Source organism: Amphibalanus amphitrite, unplaced genomic scaffold, assembly GCF_019059575.1.
Source record: "Amphibalanus amphitrite isolate SeventyFive unplaced genomic scaffold, NRLGWU_Aamphi_draft 002569F_arrow, whole genome shotgun sequence".
Lineage (NCBI taxonomy): Eukaryota > Metazoa > Arthropoda > Thecostraca > Balanomorpha > Balanidae > Amphibalanus > Amphibalanus amphitrite.
In genome coordinates this window covers 14,713-32,200 of record NW_024883983.1, presented here as the reverse complement: position 1 = coordinate 32,200, position 17,488 = coordinate 14,713, and the positions used below count along the sequence as shown (strand labels likewise).

Sequence of the window (17,488 nt, the reverse complement as noted above, 5' to 3'; positions counted from 1 at the left end):
AAGGTGGACACAATCTCCGGTCCGAGCTGGACTTAACGCTCCCTCCAACCTGAACACAACGCGCGTCAGCTCTCCTCCCGAACAGATCGGAACAGAACTACAAACGGCAGCCAATCGCCGCCCCAGACGCGGCTGAGCGCGAGCGCTGGCGTCTCTGCTACACACTACCTTCAGCACAGATCCAGTCAGTCAGTCCCCTACCCGAGCACAGGAGTATGTCGCGCGATACTGCGGCCCGCACCCATCCCACCCGAACACCCCTCCCCAGCTAACCTCTAACGTCTCACAGGCTGTCATGGCGCCGGCGACACGTGTCCCACGTGCCGCCACGTGTCGGAAGTCGCGCGCGGACTAGAGCATACGGGCGCTGGCGGCCGGCGGCGGCTACTTTTTGCTGATGACGACCGCCTGGTAACTGGCCGTGTTGCCGGCTGAACCGAGGAGAAGGCGGTGCTGCCGTCCCGACCGACGTACAGCTGAAGACCCGAGGCTGCGGGCGGAGACAGGCAGACAGTCAGAGGGGGCGGCGGGCGGACACAGGCAGACAGACAGAGGGGGCTGAGGGCGGAGACAGACAGAGACAGTCAGAGAGACAGTCAGAGGGGGCGGCGGGCGGACACAGGCACGCAGGGAGGGTCAGAGGTGGCTGCAGACGGAGAGAGACAGAGACGGTCAGAGAGACAGTCAGGGGGGCGGCGGGCGGACACAGGCAGACGGCGACGGTCAGGTTGTCAGGTGGACGGGGCGCCCGGTGAGTGCGACGCACAGATGGCGACACAAGGATAATTATACTAGTACATGTAAGTAATCAGCAGTAATTACACGAGCAATCTACAAGCGGTATCCAACGTGGTAGCGGAAGTATACGAACAAGCGTATTCCCCGATGACGTAGAAATGATCAGAGAACTTTATCCTATCTCCCTCACTGATTTCTCGCATACATTTACATTATATGTACATACATCATGCATCGTCTTACCTACTCTCAATTTCCAACCAAACTCCCGAACCTTAATCTCGCCCTTTTCTCCCCTCTCCGGAATTTCGTCCCTACCCTGTTCCTTCTCCTCCCTCCTCCCCCCCCCTCTCCTCCACTCACTCTCCGCCGATTCGTCGGGTTGTCGAAGTCGGCGTGTTGCAGCAGGTCGTTGATCACGTCTCGGCGTCGACACGCGTCGCGTCGAACCGCGAGCCGGACGCCGAGTCCTTTTTGCGCTTCTCGCCGCCGCCGGCCGCCGCCCGCTCCATCGAGTGTAGTCGGACAGACCCGAGCCGCTGCTCGCCGTTCTGCAGGAGTGGGAAGGATGGGCGTCAAGGGAGATTATTTCAGAGCAAAGGTAAACGGTCGTTGGGTTCAACGCAAGGGGCCAGCACTGCAGTGGTGCGCACTGCGCATACTAACGACAGGCACACGCGTGATTATGAATGCAGGATGTCTGGGTTACTTTTGAGGTTCACGTGTGGTCCCTGTAATTTGGCATAGTCACGATTATGAGCCGATTTAGTTCTAACATAAGTGTCGCCGACTGAAGGAACCCTCATATTATGAGGTGTCGCTAGCTCGGAGCTGCCGTCAAACCTCACCTGAGGTGTTCGGAGTCGGGAGCTGCCGTGGTATCCCCTTCACGTAGGTGCACTCGGACACGAAGTTACCGTTACACTCGCCTGAGGTGTCCGGAGCTGCCGTTAACCCTCACTTAAGGTGTCCGGACTCGGAGCTGTCGTTAACCTTCACCTGAGTGTCTGTTAACCCTCACCTGAGGTGTTCGGACTCGGAGCTACCGTTACACTCGCCTGAGGTGTCCGGACTGCTATTAACCCTCACCTGAGTTGTCTATTAGTGTTCACCCTTAACTGAGGTGTCAGTTAACGCTCACTTTAGGTGTCCGTTAACGCTCGCCTGAGGTGTCCGGGTTAGGAGCTGCCGTTAACTAACCCCCACCCCAGGGGTCAGTTAACCCTCACCTGAGGTGTCCGGAGTGACTGCCATTAACCCTCACCTGAGGTGCCCCGACTCTGAGCTGCTGCTGTGCCGGCTGTGCGTCGGCTGCGAGGGCTCCGAGTGGCCCTGCGACTGCAGACTGCCGTAGCCCGCCGACTGGCTACTCGAGTTCCTCGAGTGGCCCTGCGGCTCAGACGGGTCCTCGGAGCCAGCCGGCGGCGGCAGGCCGTGCTCACAAGGGTCGGAGGAGCTGGCGGACGTCGCGCCGCCGCCCACACAGTCGCCTGGGCAGAGGGAGAAGTGGTTAGCTCGACAGCACCAGTTATCGGCCCCGTCAACCGCGGTATAGACATCGTACCAAGGTGTGTTTTGAGGCCTTAACTGGCCTAGGTGACAATCCAAGCATAGGATAAAATCCTGATTCAAGATCAGAAGATACATAGTATATGCACATCAGGACGTTGAATCTTGCCAAGCAACGGTCCATAGCAGTCTCATATAGGTACTGAGTTGACTATTGCAAAAAAAAAAAAGAGAAGAAATCATGACCGAGAGTTCGCGTTACATAGTGAGCTAGTAAATGTGTTAGTAACTCATTTATAAAGTTCCGACTTCTCACCCCTGACGCGCGTCAGATCCTTGAGCTGCAGTCCGCCGGTGCCGGGGAGGGCCGTCTGGACGGCTGCCATTGGCGGGCCACCGCCCGGCGGGTCCGTGGACTCGGCAGCGTGGCCAGCCGAGCGGGGCACCGGCCTGGACGGACAGGGAGGGAGCGGAGTCAGATATGGTAGGCATGAAAGACACGACGTCAGAGAGACAATCAGATGGGACACAATCGAGGTCCTCGTGCCGTTTCTTACAGGTACAGGACCCTAGAGTCGGGTAGGGTCAAGTAACAAAGACAGACATACCAGAGACCTGGTGTCAGACCATCACCAAAGAGCCCATGAAAGATGTCACCGATATGCGTGCATTAACCCTCGCCCGTAAACGGCGATCTGCCACCTTCGCCCATGCAGGGGGGGGGGGGTTGGTGCGACCCCCCCCCCCCTTGGCGTTTGAAAACGGAGCGTCGTAGAGCTTAGCGGAAAAGACCAACGGATTGCTCTCGCCGAGATCTCGCGATTGGTGGTATTTTTTTGGTCCTAGGTCAACATTTGACCTACTTTTGACCGGTCAAAGGTCAAATTTTCGGAAAAATAGACTTTTTCAACTTTCCGCGGCGATTGCGGCAAAACGGTGGGAGATATCGACTTGAAACCTTCACTATCGTGTTCCTTGATCAATTCTCTATCGTTTGGTATGTATTTCGTTTCCCTAGCTCTAAAAATGGCGCGTTGGGAGCGCCGGAAGTCGGCAAGGTCACAGTCGGCGGCAGAAATTCGAAAAATCAAAATTTAAATTTTGAAATCTGATTGTATTTTTGGATTTGGGAGGTCCATTTGCTCCCTATAGAAGCTAATATTGCTGCATATTCCATTGAGGTGACAAGAATTAGCAAAATAGTGGTTCGGGCGCTTTTCAAAAATAGTACCGGACGCTGTTCCTCTTGTGACGTCATAGCTCCGTGACCTGACCTGACCCGGTCAAGTTTCTTATACCATATGATAGCCAATACTTGCCCCAACATGCATGGGAAGTTTCATCACGATCCATCAACTGATGTCCGTACCACCGGCAGGAAACCTCGGGCGTTGGCACTCAGTTTGTGAAAATCCGGCCGGGGCTGTTCCCTTTGTGACGTCATAACTCCGTGACCTGACATGACCCGGTCAAATTTTTTTTATCAAAAGATGCGCAAGGTTTGCCCCATAAGGTACCCAAAATTTGGCGGCGCTGCGCGCCGTTTTGCACTATTTCCGAAAAGCCTCAGGGGGGGGGGGGGGGGGTTGCACCAACCCCCCCCCTACATGGGCGAGGGTTAATAGGATACACTGCTAGAAAAGGATAGAATAGAATAGAATAGAATAAGGATGCGGAGTAGAAGTTTGAGTCGGTCGGAGTCGACAGTTCTGCCTGGAGTCGGAGTCGGAGTTGGTTTTGAAAGCCGGAGTCGGAGTCGAAGTCACCGAAAATTCACCGACTCCGCAGCCCTGCTGCTAGATATGCAACAGCAGAGCCTATATATTTTTGATGCTCACTACTTGACCACATACTCATCGAGCTAATTCACCGCTATTTACCCATCCTACCATACACATCAATGCACATCCACCACAGTCATTTTGACATATATCACCACAGCCCACCCATCACATCCCACTACTTCTCCACACATCCTGCCACTCACGCGCGGAAGCAGGGGTCGCCGCTGAGCAGCGTGGTGGACAGCACCACCTTGAGCATGCTGTTGTCCTGCCGGTGTCGCAGGTCATGCTCCTCGAGCAGGTACCGGCGACATGGCCGCCGCCCCCGGCGAACTCTGCCAGGTTAATGGTAGCGAACCCCAGCTTCTGGTACGACGGCCGCCCTTCGTCTCCTGTCAGGGCGGATAGAGATGGTTAGTTCAGAAACACGATGTCAAGGCAGGAGTTACGGTGGTGTATGCATCGTGAGGGGCGCAAGGCGAGTACATACCGATCGTCAGGCAATGAAGACATCAGCGACAGCTGACAATTCTGACAAGATAAAACACTACAGAGTATCTAGGTACTGCTCAATGCGGGGCATACAACTGGTTTGGTGGCTCGATTGCTAAGCATTAGATAAACGTCAATTAAAATCATGTGTCGCCTCGATGCCCTAATTTCACAAAACATTCACCTGTCACACATAAAAAGATAACAGCACAACATGTCCCCTCCCTGCTACACCCGCCAGGACATGTGGGTCTCACTCTCACCTTCCTGACAGAGATGCGGCACAGGCACGGGTCCAGCACGCCTGTGGTACACGGCGCCGTCATCTTGGCGCTGAACGACATCCGCGCGTTCCAGGTGACGGTGTGGTCCCGCACCTCCTCCCTGTGGGGTCAGGGCGTGTCGGGTCAGGTCATGGGCGAAACATTGTTAAAGTGTCAGGGGTGTTTCATGTATAAATGTCCAATCATGGTGCTGTAAATTGTGTAATAAAACTACCTAGGTACCTACCACCTATATGTTATGTGTTTCACAAGCATTTCTGCTATCCAGGCTACCGTTAAAGTGATAAGAAAAATTGAAATATTCCTTTACTGGCCTTCTTGCTATACAGGGTGTCTCAAAAGTTCGCTGACAGGTACAGCCATGATTTTTGGTCAATAATTCCGAATCAACAAGAAATTCAATGTCTAAATTCTGCATGCGCATTGCTAAAGACCGTCCTTAAGCAGTGTAATTGTTTTCAAATGCATTCGACCCTTCATGAGCTCACAAAAAGGGTTCACCTCTGACCATGGGTCAGGCATAAAAATGGATGTCGCAAAATCGGGTCTGTTGTGAAACGCTCTGTTTCAGGAGTAATGGAAATGTTTAAGTCAGAGCTGACACATGGCAAAATGTCGGCCAGGAGGGTACAACATGATGATCATTTAAAAATGGTGGCAAAAAAAAAATTAGGGGCGAAACCATCCGAGACTAACAGCGTTTTGATCGACCCCCGTACGTCAGCTAGGCTCGTGTGCCAAAAAGCAGCTGAAACTGAGGTCATAACTATTGAGAAGTGAGAACTGGCAAGAAGCTCACAAGTATAGGCTAACCAGTTTCAAAAATAGCAGGTCATCGTAAAATAAAGACAATACATCGTTTAAAACTCTTCATAATATCTAGAATGCCAATTTTTTTGGGAAAATAACGCGAAAATCGTTGATGTCAAGAACACTTGGCCCCAAAAAAGGCACATAAATGTAAAGTTTGATCCTAGGAAGTTTCATGAGGCAAATCTGGAGCGAATAGCTTTCTTTCAGACACGAAAACCCGACAAAACCACATGATCAACAGTCTTGGGCCGTTTTCAAAGCAAAAACTCTCTTGAGGAAAACACTCCGTAACCCAACGAATGTTTTGGCATGGGGAATGTCGAGCGTTTGGAATTTGCAAAATTTGAACGGCATGTCTCAGAAACAGATGGCCGCACATTTGCTATGATATTATGCAAAAAAATTACCCCTGGCAATTCCCGTTTGTTCAGGAATGGGGTCGTTTTGAAAGGGGAATTGGTGCTTGGATGTCGGCGCCAGCCTTCGTGAAGGAGGTTTGTCCTCCCCGTGGCCTAGTGGATAAGGCGTCCGTCTCCTAACTCGGTGGCAGCGAGTTCGCGGCCGGGAAGCTCCACGTCGTTTGACCCGCGTTCCTATGTTAAGCCAGCTGGCAACTGGCGAGAGAGGGCCACGCTAGACCCGGGAGGACCGTGCGCCATCTACCTGCGGCACGTTAAACTTTCGATCCAAATTATCCGGTGAACCGGATGCGGGCAAGGTGGGGTGGTGGGTCCGTGGTGTCATTCGCAACAAGCACTGCTTAGCGGGGCACCCGGGCCCATAGCCACCCATTCATCCATTCGGACAAAATTTCTAAAAAATTAAAAAAGTCTCCAGGAACAGGACTGGTGGGTCGTGAGAATTCTGAAAATGGTCTGACTGCAGGTTTCATGTTTACTCAAATCTCAGCGCCATCTACCACCTGACACATCAACATGTGGGTCTCACCTGGATGAAAACTCCTCGAACCGGCCGCCCTCCAGCAGGTGCACCTTGCAGAAGAGCACAGCGCTGACGAACGGCACCGCTGTCAGCTCCTCCACCACCAAATCCACTTGGAACTTGTACTTTTCTTCTGGTAATTATGTTCATGATTTTAAACTTCTGTTCTGCTGCAAGACAATGTCCACAGCCACGTAACTCAATTATAAATTACAAATGACATCAGACTATCAAAACATCTGTAAAAAAGCGGGAATTATCAGTAGAGTAGATAGTCATGTATTTTATGCAAACCCCATGATACTTTAACAACACAGCCCCATTACATCTCCGGTACATCATCTTTTAAAATGATGCACCGGCACAGGCACAGTGAGCAGATCAGCCTAGCATTGCATAAGAACTGCACTGCTCACTGCAAAGCCAGACTGCAGAATTTGCACTGCATTGCAACACCGGCATACACCACTACACAGCGAAAATGGCGGGTGCCAGTATGAGTACCCAAGCCCAGGAGTCAGAACTAAGGCATGCATGCTTTAGTGGCAAGAGCTGTGAATGATAAGCGTACTTCATCCATCCATGATCCTTGCATCCTCTCTCAACCAGTTCCAATTGAGGCCCACTTTGATGGCCAGTGACTAGTGAAAGCTGAAACCAAACATAAAAGGTACCTACTCCATACAATATAAAATCCACAACTCACAAGTCCTTTAATTTAGGAACTTGATGACATCAGATCGGGACCCTACACTTACCAATACAGTAAGCCGCGAACCTAAGGTAAGCAGGTAATAACAACAATAACACCCACATATGCATTTTTCATATTATATTGAGCTGAAAGCATGACGGAGTTGAATTGTGCTACCACCGTCGGTGTTTCTCCGCGCCTTCAACACTTTTCTTCTGGACAATCCAAGGAAGTAAGTTCGTTATTCTGCGCGATATTCGTTGGTTGTGCTCCTTCTTCACCGCCTTTTTCAGTCACCTTACCCACATTTCTTTTGCTTTGAAACGTGAAAGAAAAACGTTACAATCATTTCGTCTTGTCTGAGACCAAGGCCATTGCCCTTCTGTTGTTTGAAAACGTAATGAAATTAGAAAGGGATAATTGGCCAGAAAGAAAATATGATGACACGTTTTTATGCAATTGCATTTCACTTGACAACGAACATTGCATTTTGATTAACGAGATAGGCCAAGGGGACAGACGTTCGATCTTGCGTTCGAGATAAAATTGACTTTACAGCGGTGTTGATTAATTAGATGTTCGCTGGAGCACGTGATAAGAGAGTTTACCGTCTTTGAGTGAAGGTAGAAGATACGAAAAACAGACTATAGTAGAGAGAGTAGACTGGGGTTGGAATTGGAAAAAGGACAGGCAACATACAAATTTAAATTTGAATTTTGGGTTTAACACAAAGATGTGGAGATAAAAATAAGCAAGAACCACCCAACCCTGATGCATTACAACTAAACAATTGTAATCGCTCTTACGCCCAATCCAATCGTTACACTACGAGTTCTATAGCCTTGTGCACTACGCTTTGTTACGAGTGAAATGTTCGTTGGCCAGAAAGTGGCGCACTGAAGCAAACAAATGTCTCAAAATAAGCCTCTAAAACACAGCAAGAAATACCATGAAAAGAAAAACTTCACAGAGACGTCAAGTCGGGAGCTGCAAAGGTTATGAATTCGTTCGTGCTTCGTGATATAAGAAAATGAAGACAAAGCATTGAAAGAATAAAGTACAGGGGTCATGAGGCGATTTCGACCTAAGATCAATATGTAAATGGACCTGTGAATTGGTCATCACCGTCACATAACTAGGCTAAGAAGCCAGGCGCGCACACAGGATTTTTGAATGGGGGGGGGCACGACCTTCGAAACTGGCCCCCATGCCGAAGGGCCCCCCCCCCCCAAAAAAAATACGGCTCACGGGGCTATTTAGGTTGGTTGAAGCTTTAGCAATTGGTTTGTCAATGCATGGTAAAATAATTATTTCGGTACTAGCTTAATTTTCAATATATATATAGATATATATATATATTGAAAATTAAGCTAGTACCGAAATAATTATTTACCATGCATTGACAAACCAATTGCTAAAGCTTCAAACCAACCTAAATATAGCCCCGTGAGCCGTATTTTTTTTTGGGGGGGGGGGGGCCCTTCGGCATGGGGGGCCCAGTTCGAAGGTCGTGCCCCCCCCATTCAAAAATCCTGTGTGCGCGCCTGGCTTCTTAGCCTAGTTATGTGACGGTGATGACCAATTCACAGGTCCATTTACATATTGATCTTAGGTCGAAATCGCCTCATGACCCCTGTACTTTATTCTTTCAATGCTTTAGTCTTCATTTTCTTATATCACGAAGCACGAACGAATTCATAACCTTTGCAGCTCCCGACTTGACGTCTCTGTGAAGTTGTTTCTTTTCATGGTATTTCTTGCTGTGTTTTAGAGGCTTATTTTGAGACATTTGTTTGCTTCAGTGCGCCACTTTCTGGCCAACGAACATTTCACTCGTAAACAAAGCGTAGTGCACAAGGCTATAGAACTCGTAGTGTAACGATTGGATTGGGCGTAAGAGCGATTACAATTGTTTAGTTGTAATGCATCAGGGTTGGGTGGTTCTTGCTTATTTTTATCTCCACATCTTTTGTGTTAAACCCAAAATTCAAATTTAAAATTTGTATGTTGCCTGTCCTTTTTCCAATTCCAACCCCAGTCTACTCTCTCTACTATAGTCTGTTTTTCGTATCTTCTACCTTCACTCAAAGACGGTAAACTCTCTTATCACGTGCTCCAGCGAACATCTAATTAAATCAACACCGCTGTAAAGTCAATTTTTATCTCGAACGCAAGATCGAACGTCTGTCCCCTTGGCCTATCTCGTTAATCAAAATGCAATGTTCGTTGTCAAGTGAAATGCAATTGCATAAAAACGTGTCATCATATTTTCTTTCTGGCCAAATTATCCCTTTCTAATTTCATTACGTTTTCAAACAACAGAAGGGCAATGGCCTTGGTCTCAGACAAGACGAAATGATTGTAACGTTTTCTTTCAACGTTTCAAAGCAAAAGAAATGTGGGTAAGGTGACTGAAATAAGGCGGTGAAGAAGGAGCACAACCAACGAATATCGCCAGAATAACGAACTTACTTCCTTGGATTGTCCAGAAAGAAAAGTGTTGAAGGCGCGGAGAAACACCGACGGTGGTAGCACAATTCAACTCCGTCATGCTTTCAGCTCAATATAATATGAAAAATGCATATGTGGGTGTTATTGTTGTTATTACCTGCTTACCTTAGGTTCCGCTGGCTTACTGTATTGGTAAGTGTAGGGTCCCGATCTGATGTCATCAAGTTCCTAAATTAAAGGACTTGTGAGTTGTGGATATTTATATTGTATGGAGTAGGTACCTTTTATGTTTGGTTTCAGCTTTCACTAGTCACTGGCCATCAAAGTGGGCCTCAATTGGAACTGGTTGAGAGAGGATGCAAGGATCATGGATGGATGAAGTACGCTTATCATTCACAGCTCTTGCCACTAAAGCATGCATGCCTTAGTTCTGACTCCTGGGCTTGGGGTACTCATACTGGCACCCGGCCATTTTCTGCTGTGTAGTGGTGTATGCCGGTGTTGCAATGCAGTGCAAATTCTGCAGTCTGGCTTTGCAGTGAGCAGTGCAGTTCTTATGCAATGCTAGGCTGATCTGCTCACTGTGCCTGTGCCGGTGCATCATTTTAAAAGATGATGTACCGGAGATGTAAGGGGCTGTGTTGTTAAAGTATCATGGGGTTTGCATAAAATACATGACTATCTACTCTATAATTCCCGCTTTTTTACAGATGTTTTGATAGTCTGATGTCATTTGTAATTTATAATTGAGTTACGTGGCTGTGGACATTGTCTTGCAGCAGAACAGAAGTGTTAAAATCATGAACATAATTACCAAGAAGAAAAAGTACAAGTTCCAAGTGGATTTGGTGGTGGAGGAGCTGACAGCGGTGCCGTTCGTCAGCGCTGTGCTCTTCTGCAAGGTGCACCTGCTGGAGGGCGGCCGGTTCGAGGAGTTTTCATCCAGGTGAGACCCACATGTTGATGTGTCAGGTGGTAGATGGCGCTGAGATGTTGAGTAAACATGAAACCTGCAGTCAAGACCATTTTCAGAATTCTCACGACCCACCAGTCCTGTTCCTGGAGACTTTTTTAATTTTTTTAGAAATTTTGTCCGAATGGATGAATGGGTGGCTATGGGCCCGGGTGCCCCGCTAAGCAGTGCTTGTTGCGAATGACACCACGGACCCACCACCCCACCTTGCCCGCATCCGGTTCACCGGTGATAATTTGGATCGAAAGTTTAACGTGCCGCAGGTAGATGGCGGCACGGTCCTCCCGGGTCTAGCGTGGCCCTCTCTCGCCAGTTGCCAGCTGGCTTAACATAGGAACGCGGGTCAAACGACGTGGAGCTTCCCGGCCGCGAACTCGCTGCCACCGAGTTAGGAGACGGACGCCTTATCCACTAGGCCACGGGGAGGACAAACCTCCTTCACGAAGGCTGGCGCCGACATCCAAAGCACCAATTCCCCTTTCAAAACGACCCCATTCCTGAACAAACGGGAATTGCCAGGGGTAATTTTTTTGCATAATATCATAGCAGAATGTGTCGGCCATCTGTTTCTGAGACATGCCGTTCAAATTTTGCAAATTCCAAACGCTCGACATTCCCCATGCCAAAACATTCGTTGGGTTACGGAGTGTTTCCTCAAGAGTTTTTGCTTTGAAAACGGCCCAAGACTGTTGATCATGTGGTTTTGTCGGTTTTCGTGTCTGAAAGAAAGCTATTCGCTCCAGATTTGCCTCATGAAACTTCCTAGGATCAAACTTTACATTTATGTGCCTTTTTTGGGGCCAAGTGTTCTTGACATCAACGATTTTCGCGTTATTTTCCCAAAAAAATTGGCATTCTAGATATTATGAAGAGTTTTAAACGATGTATTGTCTTTATTTTACGATGACCTGCTATTTTTGAAACTGGTTAGCCTATACTTGTGAGCTTCTTGCCAGTTCTCACTTCTCAATAGTTATGACCTCAGTTTCAGCTGCTTTTTGGCACACGAGCCTAGCTGACGTACGGGGGTCGATCAAAACGCTGTTAGTCTCGGATGGTTTCGCCCCTAATTTTTTTTTTGCCACCATTTTTAAATGATCATCATGTTGTACCCATCCTGGCCGACATTTTGCCATGTGTCAGCTCTGACTTAAACATTTCCATTACTCCTGAAACAGAGCGTTTCACAACAGACCCGATTTTGCGACATCCATTTTTATGCCTGACCCATGGTCAGAGGTGAACCCTTTTTGTGAGCTCATGAAGGGTCGAATGCATTTGAAAACAATTACACTGCTTAAGGACGGTCTTTAGCAATGCGCATGCAGAATTTAGACATTGAATTTCTTGTTGATTCGGAATTATTGACCAAAATCATGGCTGTACCTGTCAGCGAACTTTTGAGACACCCTGTATAGCAAAGAAGGCCAGTAAAGGAATATTTCAATTTTTCTTATCACTTTAACGGTAGCCTGGATAGCAGAAATGCTTGTGAAACACATAACATATAGGTGGTAGGTACCTAGGTAGTTTATTACACAATTTACAGCACCATGATTGGACATTTATACATGAAACACCCCTGACACTTTAACAATGTTTCGCCCATGACCTGACCCGACACGCCCTGACCCCACAGGGAGGAGGTGCGGGACCACACCGTCACCTGGAACGCGCGGATGTCGTTCAGCGCCAAGATGACGGCGCCGTGTACCACAGGCGTGCTGGACCCGTGCCTGTGCCGCATCTCTGTCAGGAAGGTGAGAGTGAGACCCACATGTCCTGGCGGGTGTAGCAGGGAGGGGACATGTTGTGCTGTTATCTTTTTATGTGTGACAGGTGAATGTTTTGTGAAATTAGGGCATCGAGGGCGACACATGATTTTAATTGACGTTTATCTAATGCTTAGCAATCGAGCCACCAAACCAGTTGTATGCCCCGCATTGAGCAGTACCTAGATACTCTGTAGTGTTTTATCTTGTCAGAATTGTCAGCTGTCGCTGATGTCTTCATTGCCTGACGATCGGTATGTACTCGCCTTGCGCCCCTCACGATGCATACACCACCGTAACTCCTGCCTTGACATCGTGTTTCTGAACTAACCATCTCTATCCGCCCTGACAGGAGACGAAGGGCGGCCGGTCGTACCAGAAGCTGGGGTTCGCTACCATTAACCTGGCAGAGTTCGCCGGGGCGGCGGCCAGTGTCGCCGGTACCTGCTCGAGGAGCATGACCTGCGACACCGGCAGGACAACAGCATGCTCAAGGTGGTGCTGTCCACCACGCTGCTCAGCGGCGACCCCTGCTTCCGCGCGTGAGTGGCAGGATGTGTGGGAGAAGTAGTGGGATGTGATGGGTGGGGCTGTGGTGATATATGTCAAAATGACTGTGTGGTGGATGTGCATTGATGTGTATGGTAGGATGGGTAAATAGCGGTGAATTAGCTCGATGAGTATGTGGTCAAGTAGTGAGCATCAAAATATATAGGCTCTGCTGTTGCATATCTAGCAGCAGGGCTGCGGAGTCGGTGAATTTTCGGTGACTTCGACTCCGACTCCGGCTTTCAAAACCAACTCCGACTCCGACTCCAGGCAGAACTGTCGACTCCGACCGACTCAAACTTCTACTCCGCATCCTTATTCTATTCTATTCTATTCTATCCTTTTCTAGCAGTGTATCCTATTAACCCTCGCCCATGTAGGGGGGGGGTTGGTGCAACCCCCCCCCCCCCCCCTGAGGCTTTTCGGAAATAGTGCAAAACGGCGCGCAGCGCCGCCAAATTTTGGGTACCTTATGGGGCAAACCTTGCGCATCTTTTGATAAAAAAAAATTTGACCGGGTCATGTCAGGTCACGGAGTTATGACGTCACAAAGGGAACAGCCTCCGGCCGGATTTTCACAAACTGAGTGCCAACGCCCGAGGTTTCCTGCCGGTGGTACGGACATCAGTTGATGGATCGTGATGAAACTTCCCATGCATGTTGGGGCAAGTATTGGCTATCATATGGTATAAGAAACTTGACCGGGTCAGGTCAGGTCACGGAGCTATGACGTCACAAGAGGAACAGCGTCCGGTACTATTTTTGAAAAGCGCCCGAACCACTATTTTGCTAATTCTTGTCACCTCAATGGGAATATGCAGCAATATTAGCTTCTATAGGGAGCAAATGGACCTCCCAAATCCAAAAATACAATCAGATTTCAAAAATTTAAATTTTGATTTTTCGAATTTCTGCCGCCGACTGTGACCTTGCCGACTTCCGGCGCTCCCAACGCGCCATTTTTAGAGCTAGGGAAACGAAATACATACCAAACGATAGAGAATTGATCAAGGAACACGATAGTGAAGGTTTCAAGTCGATATCTCCCACCGTTTTGCCGCAATCGCCGCGGAAAGTTGAAAAAAGTCTATTTTTCCGAAAATTTGACCTTTGACCGGTCAAAAGTAGGTCAAATGTTGACCTAGGACCAAAAAATATACCACCAATCGCGAGATCTCGGCGAGAGCAATCCGTTGGTCTTTTCCGCTAAGCTCTACGACGCTCCGTTTTCAAACGCCAAGGGGGGGGGGGGGTCGCACCAACCCCCCCCCCCCTGCATGGGCGAAGGTGGCAGATCGCCGTTTACGGGCGAGGGTTAATGCACGCATATCGGTGACATCTTTCATGGGCTCTTTGGTGATGGTCTGACACCAGGTCTCTGGTATGTCTGTCTTTGTTACTTGACCCTACCCGACTCTAGGTCCTGTACCTGTAAGAAACGGCACGAGGACCTCGATTGTGTCCCATCTGATTGTCTCTCTGACGTCGTGTCTTTCATGCCTACCATATCTGACTCCGCTCCCTCCCTGTCCGTCCAGGCCGGTGCCCCGCTCGGCTGGCCACGCTGCCGAGTCCACGGACCCGCCGGGCGGTGGCCCGCCAATGGCAGCCGTCCAGACGGCCCTCCCCGGCACCGGCGGACTGCAGCTCAAGGATCTGACGCGCGTCAGGGGTGAGAAGTCGGAACTTTATAAATGAGTTACTAACACATTTACTAGCTCACTATGTAACGCGAACTCTCGGTCATGATTTCTTCTCTTTTTTTTTTTTGCAATAGTCAACTCAGTACCTATATGAGACTGCTATGGACCGTTGCTTGGCAAGATTCAACGTCCTGATGTGCATATACTATGTATACTTCTGATCTTGAATCAGGATTTTATCCTATGCTTGGATTGTCACCTAGGCCAGTTAAGGCCTCAAAACACACCTTGGTACGATGTCTATACCGCGGTTGACGGGTGCCGATAACTGGTGCTGTCGAGCTAACCACTTCTCCCTCTGCCCGACTGTGTGGGCGGCGGCGCGACGTCCGCCAGCTCCTCCGACCCTTGTGAGCACGGCCTGCCGCCGCCGGCTGGCTCCGAGGACCCGTCTGAGCCGCAGGGCCACTCGAGGAACTCGAGTAGCCAGTCGGCGGGCTACGGCAGTCTGCAGTCGCAGGGCCACTCGGAGCCCTCGCAGCCGACGCACAGCCGGCACAGCAGCAGCTCAGAGTCGGGGCACCTCAGGTGAGGGTTAATGGCAGTCACTCCGGACACCTCAGGTGAGGGTTAACTGACCCCTGGGGTGGGGTTAGTTAACGGCAGCTCCTAACCCGGACACCTCAGGCGAGCGTTAACGGACACCTAAAGTGAGCGTTAACTGACACCTCAGTTAAGGGTGAACACTAATAGACAACTCAGGTGAGGGTTAATAGCAGTCCGGACACCTCAGGCGAGTGTAACGGTAGCTCCGAGTCCGAACACCTCAGGTGAGGGTTAACAGACACTCAAGGTGAAGGTTAACGACAGCTCCGAGTCCGGACACCTTAAGTGAGGTTAACGGCAGCTCCGGACACCTCAGGCGAGTGTAACGGTAACTTCGTGTCCGAGTGCACCTACGTGAAGGGGATACCACGGCAGCTCCCGACTCCGAACACCTCAGGTGAGGTTTGACGGCAGCTCCGAGCTAGCGACACCTCATAATATGAGGGTTCCTTCAGTCGGCGACACTTATGTTAGAACTAAATCGGCTCATAATCGTGACTATGCCAAATTACAGGGACCACACGTGAACCTCAAAAAGTAACCCAGACATCCTGCATTCATAATCAGCGTGTGCCTGTCGTTAGTATGCGCAGTGCGCACCACTGCAGTGCTGCCCCTTGCGTTGAACCCAACGACCGTTTACCTTTGCTCTGAAATAATCTCCCTTGACGCCCATCCTTCCCACTCCTGCAGAACGGCGAGCAGCGGCTCGGGTCTGTCCGACTACAACTCGATGGAGCGGGCGGCGGCCGGCGGCGGCGAGAAGCGCAAAAAGGACTCGGCGTCCGGCTCGCGGTTCGACGCGACGCGTGTCGACGCCGAGACGTGATCAACGACCTGCTGCAACACGCCGACTTCGACAACCCGGACGAATCGGCGGAGAGTGAGTGGAGGGAGAGGGGGGAGGAGGGGAGGAGAAGGAACAGGGTAGGGAGACGAGAATTCCGGAGAGGGGAGAAAAGGGCGAGATTAAGGTTCGGGAGTTTGGTTGGAAATTGAGAGTAGGTAAGACGAGATGCATGATGTATGTACATATAATGTAAATGTATGCGAGAAATCAGTGAGGGAGATAGGATAAAGTTCTCTGATCATTTCTACGTCATCGGGGAATACGCTTGTTCGTATACTTCCGCTACCACGTTGGATACCGCTTGTAGATTGCTCGTGTAAATTACTGCTGATTACTTACATGTATTCTAGTATAATTATCCTTGTGTCGCCATCTGTGCGTCGCACTCACCGGGCGCCCCGTCCACCTGACAACCTGACCGTCGCCGTCTGCCTGTGTCCGCCCGCCGCCCCCTCTGACTGTCTCTCTGACCGTCTCTGTCTCTCTCCGTCTGCAGCCACCTCTGACCCTCCCTGCGTGCCTGTGTCCGCCCGCCGCCCCCTCTGACTGTCTCTCTGACTGTCTCTGTCTGTCTCCGCCCTCAGCCCCCTCTGTCTGTCTGCCTGTGTCCGCCCGCCGCCCCTCTGACTGTCTGCCTGTCTCCGCCCGCAGCCTCGGGTCTTCAGCTGTACGTCGGTCGGGACGGCAGCACCGCCTTCTCCTCGGGTTCAGCCGGCAACACGGCCAGTTACCAGGCGGTCGTCATCAGCAAAAAGTAGCCGCCGCCGGCCGCCAGCGCCCGTATGCTCTAGTCCGCGCGCGACTTCCGACACGTGGCGGCACGTGGGACACGTGTCGCCGGCGCCATGACAGCCTGTGAGACGTTAGAGGTTAGCTGGGGAGGGGTGTTCGGGTGGGATGGGTGCGGGCCGCAGTATGCGCGCGACATACTCCTGTGCTCGGGTAGGGGACTGACTGACTGGGATCTGTGCTGAAGGTAGTGTGTAGCAGAGACGCCAGCGCTCGCGCTCAGCCGCGTCTGGGGCGGCGATTGGCTGCCGGTTTGTAGGTTCTGTTCCGATCTGTTCGGGGAGGAGAGCTGACGCGCGTTGTGTTCAGGTTGGAGGGAGCGTTAAGTCCAGCTCGGACCGGAGATTGTGTCCACCTTGTTCAGGCTGGAGAGGAAGTTTACGTATACTCTGTTCAGTGTTCAGGTTGCTGGGAGGCCCGCCTGGTTTGGCAGGCAGTGGTGCCTCCCTCCGCTCTAGGTTGGGTTTTACGTCCGATGTGTTCCGGGTAAGTGCTGTGCCCTGTGTTCGGTCCGGTAGGGACCCGGTACCGGGCGTGTGTGCAGTAGGACGCCGTGTCTGCTGTCTGACTCTCCGGGCTGGCCTCTGAGGCAGTCCTCG

General features: G+C 50.5%; 1 protein-coding gene and 1 pseudogene across 1 annotated transcript; one reads left to right on the top strand and one right to left on the bottom strand.

The window, feature by feature from the left end:
- Positions 1-437: 437 nt before the first annotated feature.
- Positions 438-10,179, bottom strand: LOC122377157 (annotated as a pseudogene).
- Positions 10,180-10,410: 231 nt separating this feature from the next.
- On the top strand, positions 10,411-16,079 carry LOC122377156 (protein FAM102A-like). The gene is given in 7 exon segments (XM_043357110.1): positions 10,411-10,653; positions 12,320-12,440; positions 12,805-12,871; positions 12,874-12,994; positions 14,540-14,680; positions 15,041-15,232; positions 15,944-16,079. Coding segments are annotated over 7 exon segments (924 nt in total). The 5' UTR covers positions 10,411-10,507.
- The last annotated feature ends 1,409 nt before the right edge of the window (positions 16,080-17,488 follow it).